General features: G+C 43.2%; 1 protein-coding gene across 1 annotated transcript in view; it reads right to left on the reverse strand.

Moving 5' to 3' along the window:
- CHD9 (chromodomain helicase DNA binding protein 9) overlaps positions 1-16,765 on the reverse strand; it is a 388,013-nt gene that overhangs the window by 86,981 nt on the left and 284,267 nt on the right. Inside the window, exons 18-22 of the mRNA XM_082270937.1 lie at positions 13,296-13,463; positions 10,699-10,878; positions 4,807-4,917; positions 4,379-4,575; positions 3,999-4,198 (exon numbers count right to left, since the gene is read on the reverse strand). Coding sequence (XP_082127063.1) covers positions 3,999-4,198; positions 4,379-4,575; positions 4,807-4,917; positions 10,699-10,878; positions 13,296-13,463 — 856 coding nt within the window. The remainder of the gene's footprint in view (positions 1-3,998; positions 4,199-4,378; positions 4,576-4,806; positions 4,918-10,698; positions 10,879-13,295; positions 13,464-16,765) is intronic.

Raw genomic sequence — 16,765 nt, forward strand, 5'->3', positions numbered from 1 at the left:
GATCTCATCCAGTGCATCATTGTCTATGATGTGCAGGGGGCAGGTATCGGCACTAGGGGGTGCAGCCATTCAGCTGACAGGCGTTCGCCTGTGCCGTGTCCCCGTCATGGGTGCACACGCTAGTGCGAAGGACATTACCGGGTTACGTGACTGGTATACTCCGCGCATGCGCGACACCCCGTAATAGTGTCTGCATCCCGTCATGACGTATACACGCCGGCGGGGTGGGGAGAAGTATTAATATACCCTTGCTGCGGAGGCCACATTGCAGGAGTCCTGGGGAGCTGGATGGTCCATACGCTGCAGACAGTTTGGAAATTCAGTTTTTATGCTTATATGGTATACAAACTTTGATTGATAAAACGGTGCACTAACTGATGGCCTATTGTATCACGCTTTAATAGAATGCATTGGGTCCAATGGGACCAAAGGATCGTTTGGGTGTTTAAGGGTTTTGGCGTCTTGGACAGATTAAGCTCAGTACTAACTTATTAAAAGGTACAGTGGAAATCAAATTATCATGGGGTAAACATAGAAATGTATAGTCTCTCCTAGCCTTTACAGTATGCAACACTGGATGTTGTGATTACCTCTCCAAAAAAATATATATATCATTTTTTTTTTGGGGAATATATTATGTGTACTTACTTTGCTATTATCTTGGAATATTATACTAGTATGTATATATCTTTATATATATTGTTACAGTATCTTTATTCCAATATAAGTATGTATGGATCACATCAGGAAACTATCAGCTTCACTACAGGAATAGCATTCTAAAGGTTTACTATAATCTCTTGTCCATCTGTCTATTCAGAGTTTGGATTTTCATACTCCTTCCCTGCGGGAGACACGGCACATGGGAGTGTTCTGACAAACATGTCAGTCACATGAACAGACTCTCCACACCTCCACTTGCTAGAAGGCTCCACCTGCTCATTAGGGTTACTATTTTGGGGAACCCGTGCTGAGGTTGGGGGATGTAATATTGTATTTTTGACTGTACTGTCATTTATAAATTTGGTCTTTGTATTGGTTTATGGATTTTGCTAATACCTATGTATATATTCTCTTCTGTTCAGAAGTTTAAATGTACCGTGCATTGTCCTGAAGACGCTTGTATGGTGAAACATGTCGAAATAAAAGCGCGGAAACATCTAAACAACTTCAAAATACTTCAGCTTTCTATGGTGACAATTTGATGTGCCAATGATTTTATAGATTTGTGTTTTGATTAATAAATATCAATCCCAAGTGTCATCCGCTCCGTGAAAAAAAAAAAAAAAGCACCGGAGCGGATAGCAATGCGGTCCGCTCCGTGTGAAAGAGCCCATAAAAGACCCACATCTCGCTTTCTTTTCTTTCCAGTACAATGGGATGTTGGTGCCATGTATTTTAGTGAAGGTTTAATCCTGGCTTCTCCTACATAACTTTACAATTTAGCCTCCATGTTTCTCTCATAACAGTTTTTTTTTTTTTTTTTACAGATCTGAGATCCACCCATTATTTCCTCTGGGAATTCCAATAAATTCCAATGGTAGACTCATTCTATTCTCGGTCTATTCTCTCCTTATTTCCAATAGTATTAAATAACTTAATTATTTTAAAGAAAAATAAGAACTATTTTGATATATACAAAAAAAGTATTACAGTAATGCACTTTTATCGCATAAAACAGCCCCAACAATTCTCACGTGGTTCAAAAGCAAATGTTGCACTAATCCTAACTCCTCAGGCCTGATTTCATTTTTTTTTAGGTCTCGCTATATTCTTCCAAAATCATTTAAAAAATGAAATATATGCTTCACAGGGAGAAGGAGTTGGCCATTACTATCGCAGAGAAAGAATGGAAAGAGATTTGTTCCTCCAGGGCTACTAGCTGTAGGAATGTTTTGGTGTTGGTACCTGACTCCCTCCTAAATTTTCAAAAATGTTCCCAGGTACTCTCCTCTTCGTTTTATAGCTGTGGACAGGAGGGAACAATGGTACACATATAGCGCAGTGGTTCTCAATTCCGGTCCTCGGGACCCACTAACAGGCCAGATTTTAAGTATTACCTTGGGGGATGCAGACTAGAATACTGCAATCACTGAGCAGCAAATGAGATCACCTGTGATGTAATTTAGTTATCTTGCAAACCTGACCTGTTGGTGGGTCCCGAGGACCGGAGTTGAGAACCACTGATATAGCGGACATCCCTAAGGCACAGAAGTTACAGATTGGAGTTTAGTACTTAATAAACAAGGTCCTCCATTGCAATTTAGGGAAGGACCCAGTTGGAGCCTTATTGAAGAAGCCCATTCAGGCAATGCGTTGAAAAACAGCTAATTTTTATTGGCACCAAAGAAACTATTGTACTTGTGGATGTCCCCCTTGCTGAATTTCCAGGAGCTAAAACTCGCCTAAATGGTCTGACGATCAACAAAAAATTGACAGCCACTGTGGAGGATAAACATGATCTATTACTGAAACTGGACCACGTGGAGAAATTACTCTCAACCCAATCACAGAGCATTACATCTTGGAATTTTTTAACCCATTTTACAGAGTGATAGTGTGTTATGCACTTGAAGAAGGGAATCTTCTTACCCTTCCATCTATATGTAGCATCTGCTGCCTACGTTCTTCCTTTTCACCCCCTGCACATCCCTCTGTCCCTCCCTACCCCCCTTTTTTTTCCTGGTCTTGTATTCACATTCAGAACCTTTGGTCTTTTTCCTGGCCTTGTATTCCCATTCAGGACCTTTCGTCTTCCTTTTTTGTTTTTCCCCCCCATTCCAGACAGTCCAGTAAGCATGACTTTTGCTGGTACTGTTTTTTTTGGAGAGCCTTTCAGTAATTCTTTCCAGCCAACTCCTTTATTACGTAGAAAAGTTGTCTAGTCAACCTCTTATACTCCCTTACTGAGAGGCTATTCAGTTTACATTACTTGTTATACACAGGAGCGCTTCCTTATTTGGGCCTTTAACTCTTCAGATCTTTCTTTTTAAGAAACAGCCCTTTGGATTATGTAATATTATGTGAATTTTATATGTTCTCAAGATGGTTTATGCATTCACTTTCAACAAAACGCACATTAGAGTTCAATGGTAACGCACCTAAAACACATGTAAAACACACCTAACATGCGACGCACAGATGTGAACAAAGCCTAGGACCTCCCTACTAGCAGGCTTGATATAATCTCAGCAGTTCCCAGTGCTCTAAAGACCTGCGGGAATCTCTCGCAGCTCTTGACAAGTTATATATTTATGTCACACCACATTTATTTTAGTTTGCATAGAGCACTATAGCTACCAACACACTTATGTATAAAGATAGAAAAATATCTACTGCAAAACACAGAAAATATGATTCTTTTGAACACCTACCTGGAGGACAAATTGCAGCTATAAACAGCCAGGTTTCCAAATTACTTAAATTAAGTTTATAGTAAATATTAAATAGGATCTTCCAAAATATCAGGCAAATAACACAAAGCATAACATATTAGCTTGCAAGCTTTCTTCAAACGCTTAAAAAACATGCGATGCTCCAACTCCTATGAATTTCCATACTGACTGCCGCACACCCATTTAGAGCAAATTTTCCCGACTTGAATGATTGTTTCTTCAGTTCATTATAGACTCCTATGGTACACCTATGACTTAATGCAAGAATGATTATTGTCCAATTATTTCTTGTCTTCAAGACTTTATGAACTGTTGACTTGTATCTTGAGGTTTGCAATGAATATTTTAGGGCAGGACACCAAAATAAGTGTGTAACTAGCATTTCGTATCCTTGCTATGCACTTGCACCAGCACATGGTCTTCAAATGTTTATAAGGTATAGCAGTAAATGTAATGTTCTTTTTCGTTCTGTAGAAACATTAAAAAGGCACAACACTGTCTACAATGCAATTTTAAAATTTGGTGCCTTTAGTGACCTGCTTTACAAAAGCAAACTTTTTGGAAAAAATGTAGGGAAAGTTTAAATTCCAGAAACAAACATACCAAGATGGTTCTGTAACTCTCGTGTCTGCCCATCTTCTGTTGGAGTGATGAGGTCCCAGATGAAGCTCTTGATTTTCTCATCTCCCCTGTAGTGCACTAGACAGTAAGCCAGCAATGCTCGACATATGATTTCAACATCTTGCTCATTTAGCTGCCTCTTGAAACGACCATGAGACAAAATGTCTCTCCATCTTCCCCACCTGCAAAGATGATAAGACAGGTTCATCTACATTCTCATACCTGTATCTTTATGTTCTATCTAATACACTTATGTGTAGTGACCTGTTCTCTCTACCTCCTTGAATAAGAGTACTCGGTCTACTGGCTTTTTAGAATGTTTGCATCATAATCTTTTGGAGTTTGCATGACGACAATCTTACCCATATACCAGAAGATTCTTTTCCACACGAAAGCACTCTGTCCTTCCATAGCCATTGGATCGATCACATGGCCTTCGCAGTTTGGGTTTGTCATCTCCTTCACTTTCTGCTTCAGACAGCTCTTCCAGTTCTTCCTTTGTGGCACTAAAGGGCCGGGTCTGTTTGCGGATTCTGGGAGTGTCTATAACCAAACTGTTCTGTAAAAACAAGGTTAAAATGTATTGTAATATCATTTACAAGGTTGATTAGTAATGATTTTAGTACATGACCCTTTTATAAGCATATCAAAATCTCAGCCAAATAAATGTAATATATGTTGAACACAGAACCAATTGCTTAAGTCTGGTTTTCCATTAGCAGTCTTTAAATTATTCTATAACACCGTAAAAAGCTTTGTATGTGATGAACCCTTATCAGAATGTACTTACTCGTCCACTAACTGAGTCAATGTCAATTTCAGCCTTTTTTGCCCACTTCTGCCAGAAATTTGGATCATCCAATGAGATGTCAGTTCTATTACCAGAAGCCACAAAGCTGGCCTAGCGGAAAAAAAAAAAAAAAAAGGAAAACTGTTATGGATGAATGACTATGATTGTTGCAGGACCCTTGTTTAAATAATTTTTCCTACATCTTACCTGTAAAATCCATTTCTTGGAGTACATCACAGGCCATAATAATTACTATCTGGTTTATACGCCCCCTATAGGTGAATGGACACTGGCAACTAAAGACAGGAAGTCCCCCTCTATACAACTCCTCCCATACAGGAAGCACCTCAGTTTTGTAGCAAGCAATAAACTTCCCAGACGAGAGGGTAGGGACCTCTGTGTCCCATGATGTACTCTAAGAAATGGATTTTACAGGTAAGATGTAGGGAAAAATCCAATTTTCTTTATTGTACATCATGGGACAGAGAGCAGCCATAATAATTACTATCTGGGACGTCCCAAAGCAATGCACTTAAGGGGAGGGGACACTGATTATGACAACAGCCATTGGACTAAAAGAATCTACATAGCTGCCTGCAGCACACTGCGGCCAAAAGCAGAATCCCCTTGGGTCCTAACATCCACCTGATAAAATCTAGTGAATGTATGTACTGAAGACTAAGCAGCGGCCCTGCAAATCTGAGCCATAGAAGCATGATGGTGAACTGCCCATGAAGCACATACTCTTCTGGTAGAGTGTGCCTTTACCCAAAAGGGTGGGGCCTTCCCCTTTAAAGCATAGCGCTGGATAATAACCTGGCAAATCCATTGGGAGATCGTTGACCTAGATGCTGTCTGCCCTTTTCTGGGCCCTTCTGGCAGCACGAACAAAGAATCGGTCTTCCGAATCTGAGCTGACATTTTCAAAAAGACTCAATGCACGTACTACATCGAGAGAATGTAACAACTTCTTGATTCAAATGAAAACCGGACACCACCTTGGGCAAAAATCCTGGGTGTGGATGCAGAATCACCCTATCTTGGTGTAAGATCAAAAATGGCTCCTTACAAGAGACGCTAATTCTGACACCCTTCTAGCTGATGTTACTGAAACCAAAAAGACTAACTTTCTTGTCAGAACCAGAGGAATATGCCGAATGGGCTCAAAGGGTTGTTTTTGTAGGACTGCCAGAATCAAATTTCAATCCCAAGAACACAAGGGTGGCCTAACTGGCAGAAGCATACGAAGCACCCCTTGTATAAAGGATCGAACCAAGGAATGCGAAGCAATCGGTCTTTGAAAAAAGACCAATAAGGCTGAAATTTGCCCACTAATTGTGCCTAAGGGCAGCTTAATTTCTACCTCTACTTGAAAAAAAGCTAGAATTCTTCAAATGATATATTTACGGGGATGCCACTTCCTGGCCTTACACCAGGAAATGTAAAACTTCCAGACTCTGTAATAAATGTTCCTGGAGACTAGTTTTCTAGCGTTTAGCATGGTAGAAACTTCAGGACCAGATATACCCCGCTCCCTCAAAATCTTGGCTTCATTAGCCACAGTCAAATTTAGAGACTGTAAAGCGGGGTGGAATATCGGACCCTGAGAAAGCAGGTCAGGACGTAGCGGGAGGACCCATGGCCTTACCGCCGATAACCTTACAATTTGCACATACCAAGTCCTCCTGAGCCACCAGGATTACTGGCTTTCCTTCTTCCTGAATCCTGCGCAGAAGTCGTGGCAAAAGCTGGACTGGGGGAAAAGCATAGATCAGGAAGAACTGATCCCAGGGAGTCACCAAGGCATTCACTCCGACTGCGAGCGGATCCCTGGTCCTGGACTCAAATCTATCCAACTTGTTGTTAAACCTGGATGCCAACAGATCTATGTCCGGAACCCCCCCCCCCCCTCCCCAACGTTGACAAATCAATGCAAAGATCTTGGGATGTAGAGACCATTCCCCTGGAAACATCTGCTGGCCACTCGGAAAGTCCACCTGCCAGTTCTCGATTCCCAGAATAAATACTGCAGACAGGCATGGTACAAATTTCTCTGCCCAGGAAAGGATGTGACCCACCTGCTTCTGGGCTGACTGACTCTTGGTGTCCCCTGATGGTTGATGTAGGCCACAGCTGTGGCATTGTCATATTGAATCCTGACGGGGCAACCAGGTAGTCTGGTAGTCCAGAACCTTGGAGTCAAACTGCTTGAATTTCCAGGATATTTATAGGCAAGCTCCTTTCTAACCAGTACCATTTCCATTGGACAGTGACTTCCTCCAGAAGTGCCCCCCAGCCGGTGAGACTGGCATCTGTGGTCACCACCTTCCAGACCACTGGTAGAAAGGACCTCTACATCTCCAAATTCCTGGTTACCAACCACCAACCGAGACTCTGACGCACCCTTGGTGACAGAGACATACGACAATCTAGAGCCTGGATCTTTTTGCTCTAGGCTGACAGAATGTTGAAAAACACCATCATCCCTAGCAAATTCATGCAAAGACGCACGGAAGTATACTTTTTCCCTCTTACGATCCGGACAAGATCCTTTACAGCTTTGACCTTTCTTAGCAGCAAAAACACTTTTGCCTGTACTGTGTCCACAAGGAGACCCAGATATTCTAGACTCTGAACCGGGTGCAACGCTGACTTTGCCAAATTCAGAATCAAACCCAGACGTTCTAAGAACTGAACTGCCCGGAACACATCTTGGCTTTGAGCAGAAGCCAACTGAACTATGAGCAATAGATCGTCAAGGGATCATACAACTGTTATCCTCAGAGCTTAGAATTGCAAATCCTGGAGCTAGGGTTTTTGTGAACACTCATGGAGCCGTGGCTAACCTGAAGGGCAAAACCACAAACTGAAAATGGCGGTCTTCCAACGCAAACTGCAGAAACCTTTGATGGGCCTGTAAAATTGGCACGTGTAGGTATGCATCTTTGATGTCTATGGATGCCAAACATTCTGCTCCTTGCAGAGAAGCAAAGACTGAGAGAATTGACTATTCGAAACGCGCAAATGATTAGAAACTGGTTCAGGGCTTTGAGATCCAGAATAGGTCTCACATCTCCGTTTGGTTTGGGGACTACGAAAAGATTTGAGTGGAAGCCCCTGAATTTCTCATTGTTCCGGAACCTCTGTAATCACTGCTTGCGATTTCAGATGGTCTAGAGCCTAAAAAAAATATTTTCTCTTTAATGGATCTGTGGGTATGTTGGACCTTAAAAACCGTGGATGAGGAAACACCCGGAATTCTAGTTTGTACCCCTGTGAGAATGTGGAAACAACCCAGCTGTCCTGAATCACTTCTACCCAGGCATCCAAGAATTGTAGTAGCTGACTGAGTGGGGGGGCCCCTTCACAAGGTAGATTTAGAGCTAGGCTTGGTGGGCCTCTGGACCCAGGGTTTCTTCTGCCCTTGCACTGGAATTTTTGCACTAGATCCAGAAAGCTTGAGGCCGTCAAAACTGCCTAGGATTAGAAGTATTGGGTACTTGAGCATTAGACACCTTAAAAGAAGGACGTTTACTCCTCCTCTTAACTGGTAGAAGTGCACTCTTCCCCCCTGAAATCTTTTGGATATATTTATCCAGATCGTCACCTAATAGGCATTCCCCATGACAGGGAAAACCAGCTAGTAATTACGCAGACCAATTCTTTAACCACAGAATTCTGCGCATATGTACTGACAGAAGAGCAAACTGTGACACCTGCTGTATGGAGTCCGTAAGAGCATCTACTGCAAAACAAAAAGCCCAAGGCAAGTCTGCTAAATCTTCAGAAACCATTTAGCTACCCACTTAAAGACTGACAAACTCCTATAGCTGCCACTGACGGTTGTACCGCAGACCCAGCAATAGCAAAAGGAAGCTTTTAGTAAAGATTCCAATTTCTTATCCGCTGGATGTTTAAAAACCTGGGCATTGTCTACAGCAGTGTTTCTCAACTTCGGTCCTCAGGGCACACTAACAGGCCAGATTTTAAGTATTACCTTGGGGAGATGCAGAATAGAATACTGCAATCACACAAATGATATTGCCTGTGATGTATTTCAGTTTTCTTGCAAACCTGGCCTGTTAGCGTGCCCTGAGGACCGGAGTCGAGAAACACTGGTCTACAGGACAGGTTACATTTCTATTTACAGCAGAAATAGCAGCATCAACCGTAGGCAAACTCCACTTCTTTGTGAATTTTTCCTCCATTGGATACAACAGAGAAAACCTGTGAGGAACAAAAACCCTGTCAGGGCGATCCCAATCAGCATACACTATCCACTCAAAAAAGCAGATGTAAGGGAAAAGCCTGAGAGTTCTGCGGAGAGCCTAATGAAGAAAAAGACTTCAGAAATCTCTAAGGAGATAATTTAAATCCAGACCGGACCATTTCAGTAAAAGACTGAATTAACAATCTCTGAAGTTAAGAGGCCGAAAAAGGCTCCTCAGACCCTGACTCCCTGGAAGTGAAATCCTCAGCTTGACCTTCTTTTAGGTCATTTACAGCTACTTCTTCCACATCCTCTGCCGAATCCTGTACTAAAACAGGGGGGGGGGGGCTCAGGTGAGGGGGATCTATCACGTTTCCTCCCTCCTTGTGATACTGAAGCAATTATGCTAACAATCTTTTCCTCAAGGCCAGCTAAAGCTGACGCAAATCGTCCTTAGTGACTTGGGCTGAGACAAAAGCACTAGATGTAGCTACTATGCCTGACAACCGTAATGGATCAGATTGGCCAGTTGCCTCTGGCCTCTCAGGGGAGGTTAACACAGAGGATGCTCGGCTAGGATCTTCTTATCCTGACAGAGGCACACGTCTCCGCCCCTTACTGCGCCTGTCCGGCTGGATGCCTCAAGGACATGCCCCCGTCTCCACGTGCATTATCGTAAATAGGGCCGTACCTGAGCGCACCCCTGCAGCCATATACCACAGCAGGGAACGGCCACCGAAGGCGCCAGGTGAAAGCAGATGTGCAGCAGGGAATATTAATCCTGCTGCCCGACAAGCTTCAGGAGGGTTGGCTGTGCAAACAATGTAAGGAATACAGGTATGCATACCACAACTGAATAAACATCTCTGCGCTCTAGTGGAGACATAAATCATGGCACCCGGTATCTGTAAAATATCATATACATAACAATGCATCTCATTTAGGGTAAACTTACTTAATAATCCTGCTACAGGACCCTGCTTATAGCTAGAATCCAACCTTCACCCATCACGGCGGGTTCTGTCACTTGTGAGCCTTCAAGGATCGGGTCCTCCTTTAATCTTGGGGCCACTCCTTTGGACATGTAGGGCGCCCTGCTGGATTGCCTTTGGGGTCAGTCTTTACCAAGGGCCCGGATCCCAGGGTCCAGCGCTGAAAGGGGTCGCATTACAGGCAACACCTCGCAGTTTTCCATCTACCGAGGCTCAAGTACCATCCATTTTAGTCTTCCACTTTCGGATGGATGAGATTGCCAAGCCCCTTTGATCCTGCAGGATCTTTATCCGGGACTATAGCATAAATTTAAAATATAGAGCGCGGCTCCAACCATGACCATCTCCTCTAAGACACTGGCGAAAAACCTGAGGTACTTCCTGTATGGGAGCGGTTTTATAGAGGGGGACTTCCTGTCTTTTAGTTGCCAGTGTCCATTCACCTATAGGTGGTGTATAACCCAGATAGTAATTATTATGGCTGCTCTGTGTCCCATGATGTATGATAAAGAAATATTTTTTATGAAGGACTGTGATTTTTATCAAGGATAACAAAAAAAACATATCGAATCGGTTAAAAAAAAAAAAAAAAAAATACTGGTTTAATTTTTGCAAAGTTTCACCTCAAGACAATATTAAAAAATAACAGATGCTATAATTTTTTATATATGCGCCAAGTTTTAACCATACCTTAGCAAATGTTGAACCCCTGCCTTCAGATTCTATGGTGATTGTCTTTGTCCTCCTCTGAAGAATCTGGTCAATATCTTCTTCACAAAACTTTGACCCTTCATCTTCCTCATCCATGATGGCTCCATATGCTCCACGCCTAAGAAGGTCTTCAATCTCTTTCTTTGAGAGCTGCTGAATCTAGCCAGAAAAAAATACAGACCTTTCTGTACTCTACTCACAGAAATTATTTTCACCCTTAGTTTAGATTTAGACATTTGGAATACATTCTTGGCCTACAGAAGCTTAAATACCAAATAAGCAGTTCATCCCATTCAGTTCATGATATAGAAAGTGAAAAACTGAAGTGGGAAGGAGGGAATAAAATGGAAAATAATAGAGAGGCGACTCCAAAAAAGGGGCAGAAATTGTGTCTTTCAATAAAAAACGTAAGGAAAAAAAAAAAAAAAAAAAAAAACGTTTCAAAAGAATCAAAATCTAACCATTCACTGGGGCAATATAATAGACATCTAGGGACATTTACTAGGCGACTGAGGCATTTCCTGCACTACTGCATATACGAGATATCAGCCCTTTGCAGACACTGGCTTGAAGAACCTCAGTCAATAATGAAGAGCTAGCTATGGTTAAAAATGTTTGTTTTTGGGCCTGCAACGCATACCTGAGCTGGAAGTATTGGTAAAATTGCTTAGGAGATGAATTCAGTGAATAACTGATCATATGCCTTAAGAGTGGTGCCAGTAAATACTTGGGGAAAAACCAAACACTTCTCTGTTTCCATGAAGAGAATGAGCTATAGGATCTGTATGACTACAATGTCCCCAACCTATCCCCAAGCTGTTGCAATTGAGAAACCAGGAAATACATTCTGGTTGCGGGACTGCCAATCCCCCCTTATCCTTACTATACTACAGAAGATATACTGATACATGCCTTTTCCTCTTCCATATAAGGTCTTGGAACGGAGAGTCAATGTGTTTAAACTAGTGATCGACCAATATCGGTTTTTCGTTGCCGATACCGATATTTTGGCCAATGCATATCGATATCGGCCGATATGGGCTGATATTTTTGTACATTTAAAAAAAAATGTTTTTTTTTTCTTTTTGGCAGGTACTTTTGTGGAGGGATCTGGGGGTCTAAAAGACCCCAAACCCCTCCTCTGCACTTAAAAGTATTCAAAACGTCAGGTTTGGCTGTTTTTAATGCTGTCATTTTTTTTAAATCTGGCACCAGACAGTACCCCGGAAGTGATGTCACTCACTCATGACATCACTTCTGGGTTTTTGCATGGAGACCCTATCAGAGCCAAATGCGGCTTTGATCGGGTCTTTGGCAGCCGTGCAGGCTGGTTGCCCGGGTCTCCCGGTGGGATGGGAGACCCGGGTGAGCTGAGGAAGGCGGCTGGAGGGGAACATCCCCTCCCGCTTCTTGTAATGACAGCCGATCATCGGCTATGGACGCCGGTACCGGGGGTGATGCCTCTAGCTGCAGGCATCACTCTGGTACATGCACTTTCCCGAAACATCGGCAATATCGGTAACCTCCGGGGCCAATTCCAATATATCGGGAAAAGTGCATATCGGCCCTCAATATATCGGCTTTGCCAATAATCGGTCAATCCCTAGTTTAAACCATTGATTAGAGATCAACATGGGACTGCTGCTACCTTAGAAACATTTTACGCTATATCAGGCCTACTTTAAGGGAGCCATAAACCTCCTGATATTACAAAGTTCTGTTCTGCATTCCTTGCATAATATTGCTTTTTCTGATCTACCAGGAGGTAATAAGCACTTCTGTCAGCTGGAGGAACTTAGAGATATTTTACAATGAATAGAATGTTATTGTGACTAAAAGTGCATGTAAAAGACACCTAAAATGCATTGCACAGACGTGAACTGTCTGAACTGCCTAGCTCAGACAGCATTGGTTTTCACCCATATGCAAACCACCAACCTGGCCAGCAAGAAAGACAACATACTTAAAAAGAGTTCCTTCTGCAAAACTTTCCGAACCCTCATCTAATGGATCTCCTAAATGTTTACACATTGGGTTTTGGATAATAGTTGCCATACGATGTTGAAAATTTAGAGGATTAACCACAGGAGTAAGTTATTTGTTTCAGGGTATTCAGAAAAATGGTGAAGCATTTAAACCCCATAATAAATACCTTGGCTTCCAGGCTATCAACTGAGGAAGTCATGAGTGTGAACTTTCATTGGTCATTCAACACACCAAGCTTTGGCTGCAGGAATGTAGTGCTTTTAATAATAAGTATGTCTGGTATTGCCTAATATAGAGCGTTAATAATGGATTGCACACTGTCACTATAATCTCTTAATGCATCTCAGACAAAAAACACAATCCCAGAGTGGGACTCTAAAATATAATATCTAGATATTAACTAAACTAAAATGAAGACACACCTTAATCTACACATTCAGACTTGGGACAGCTTGTCCAACCTCTATTACGCAGGTAATATACCCTAGAAGTCTAATGTGTCCTGTGCCCAGTGCTCTACTAAGGGACATGGAAACAGGAATGCAATTTGTTTTTAGGGAACAAGCAGGACTTAAATGAAAATAACTTACTCCACCAACACTGTTTTCCCTTCCACTCATGCTCTGCAACACAGCTTTGTCTAAACCCAACTTAAGGCTGGCTCGGTCAAACATCTCCCGTTCATAAGAATTTCTTGTTATTAGTCTGTAAACCTTCACGGCCTTGTTCTGACCAATCCTATGACATCTGGCTTGTGCCTGTGAAAAAACACATGATTTATCTCTATTTATCATAGAGTGGGAAAACATCACTTGTCACTCAATAACTTTCTTTATACAAGTAGTAAAAAAAACAAAATCTAAAGCCCAGTACACACGGCAAGTTTTTTTTTTTCTTCAACCAGCTAGTTGAATGTAAAAAAAATGACTGGTCGCCATACCAACACGAGCAACGTTGGTGTGGCGATCCCCCCAGTGCTTTGGTATTCTGACAGGGGGATTACCCTCTGCCCCCAGCAAGGATACACTGTTTAGCACTTGCAGTCATTGGCTGTGAGCGCTGATTGATGCTGGTTTTCCAGCATGCCCCTCAACAAAAGCTGGTCATTAGATGAGCTTCTGTCAGACAGACTGCTGTACACATTGAACGAAAGTCAGCCAGTTCCTGCTGGACCAGGCAATTTTCAGAGTGTACCCAGCTTTAGCCTAAAGCTTAACTCTAGGCACACAACTCAACACACAGGAGTAATAATACTGCTCAAAAAAAAAAAAAATTAAAGGAACACTTCAGATCTCAATGGGGAAAAATATCATGCTGGATATCTATGCGGATATGGACTGGGTAATGTGTTCGGAATGAAAGAATGCCACATTGTTTAACCACTTCAATACCAGGCAGTTTTCCCCCTTCCTGCCCAGGCCAATTTATAGCTTTTAGCTCTGTTACATTTTGAATGACAATTGCGTGGTCATGCAACACTGTACCTAAACCAAATTTATGTTATTTTTTCTCCACAAATAGAGCTTTCTTTTGGTGGTATTTGATCACCGCAAGGTTTTTTTATTTTTTGCTAAACAAATAAAAAAAGACAGAAAAGTTTGAAAAAAAAAAGTTTTGTTTATGTTATAAAATTTTGCAAATAGATAAGTTTTTTCCTGCACTGATGAGGCCGCACTGACAGGCACTGATGAGGAAGCACTAATATGCGGCACTGCTATACAGCACTGATATGTGGCACTGATGGGTAGCACTGATATGCAGCATTGGTGGGCACTGATAGGCGGCACTGATGGGCAATAATGTGCACTGATAGATGGTAATGATGGGCACTGGCAGGCAGCACTGATGGGGAGGGCACTGGCGGGCAGCACTGATGGGGAGGGCACTGGCGGACTCCCCGAGCCCTGATTGCCATCTCTGGTGGCCATGGTGGGCATCCCTGGTGGTTCTAGTGGCATCCCCCCCCCCAAGGGTCTGCACTGGTAATCAATGCTCTGATTACCAGTGCAGACCCCCCCCCGTCAGGAGAGCTGCAGATCGTCTCTCCTCTACTCGTGCCTGTCAGGCGCGAACTGAGGAAAGCTGATCAACGGCACTTCCTATTTACTATTGGTTATGATAGTAACCACTTCCCGCCCACTATAGGGTGGGCGGGAAGTGGTTAATGTAAATAAAAATGATCAGCCTACAGAGGGTTGAATTCAAAGATACCCTGAAAATCAAAGTGAAAAAATTATGCAGCAGACTAGTTCATTTTGCTGAAATTTCATTGCAGCAACTCAAAATGGTACTCAGTAGTTTGTATGGTCCCCACGTGCTTGTATAAATGCCTGACAATGTCGGGGTATGCTCCTAATGAGACAACAGATGGTGTCCTGGAGATTTTTCCTCCCAGATCTGGACCAGGGCATCACTGAGCTCCTGAACAGACTGAGTTGCAACCTGGCGGCAACGGATTGACTGAAACATAATGTCCCAGAGGTGTTCTATTGGATTTAGGTCAGGCAAGCATGGGGGCAATTCAATGGTATCAATTCTTTCATTCTCCAGGAACTGGCTGCAAACTCAAGAGGCCGGGCATTGTCGTGCACCAGGAGGAACCCAGGACCCACTACACCAGCGTAGTGTCTGACAATAGGTCCAAAGATTTCATTCTAAAACTCAATGGCAGTAAGGGTGCCATTGTCTAGCCCAGTGTTTCTCAACTCCGGTCCTCAGGGCACACTAACAGGCCAGATTTTAAGTATTACCCAGGGGAGATGCAGACTAGAATTCTGCAATCACTGAGCAGCAAATGTGATCACCTGTGAGTTTTCTTGCAAACCTGGCCTGTTAGTGTGCCCTGAGGACCGGAGTTGAGAAACACTGGTCTAGCCTGTAGAGGGCTGTGTGTCCCTCTATGGATATGCCTCCCCAGACCATCACTGACCAAATCACCTAAACAGGTCATGCTGAACAATATTACAGGCAGCATAATGTTTCCACGGCTTCTCCAGACCCTTTCACGTCTGTCACATATGCTCAGGGTGAACCTGCTCTCATCTGTGAAAAGCACAGTGCACCAGTGACGGACCTGACAATTCTGGTGTGCAATGATAAATGCCAATCGAGCTCCACGATGCTAGGCAGTAAGCACAGGGCCCTCTAGAGGATGTTGGGCCATCAGGCCACCCTCATGAAGTCGGTTTCTGATTGTTTGGTCAGAGACATTCACACCAGTGGCCTGCTGGAGGTCATTTTGTAGGGCTCTGGCAGTGCTCATCCTGTTCCTCATTGCACAAAGGAGCAGATACTGGCCCTGCTGACGGGTAAAGGACCTTCTACAGCCCTGTCCAGCTCTCCTAGAGTAACTGCCTGTCTCCTAGAATCTCCTCCATGCTCTTGAGACCGTGCTGGGAGACATAGACAACCTTTCTGCAGGGGCGCATATTGATGTGCCATCCTGGAGGAGTTGGACTGCCTGTGTAACCTCTATAAGGTCCAGGTATCGCCTCATGCTACCAGTAGTGACACTGCCACTAGCCAAATGCAAAACTAGTGGAAAACCGTCAGAAAAGAGGAGTAGGGAACAAAAATGTCCGTGCCTCCACCTGTAAAACCATTCCTGTTTTGGCGGTCATCTCATTGTTGGCCGTTTTGGTCGGTTTCTGAATGTTTGGTCAGATACATTCACACCAGTGGTCTGCTGGAGGTCATTTTGTAGGGCTCTGGCAGTGCTCATTCTGTTCCTCCTTGCACAAAGGAGCAGATACCGGTCCTAATGATGGGTTAAGGACCTTCTATGGCCCTGTCCAGCTCTCCTAGAATAACTACCTGTCTCCTGGAATCTCCTACATGCTCTTGAGACTGTTCTGAGAGACACAGCAAAACTTCTGGCAATGGCACATATTCATGTGCCATCCTGGAGGAGTTGAACTGCCTGTGCAACCTCTATAGGGTCCAGGAATCACCTCAAGCTACAAGTAGTAACACTGATCCTAGCCAAATTTAAAAGTCGCGAAAAACAGAAAAGATGAGCAAGGGAAAAAAAATGTCAGTGGCCTCCACCTGTAAAACCGTT

The sequence above is a fragment of the Pelophylax lessonae genome, assembly GCF_965119305.1.
Source record: "Pelophylax lessonae genome assembly, chromosome: 10".
Classification (NCBI taxonomy): domain Eukaryota; kingdom Metazoa; phylum Chordata; class Amphibia; order Anura; family Ranidae; genus Pelophylax; species Pelophylax lessonae.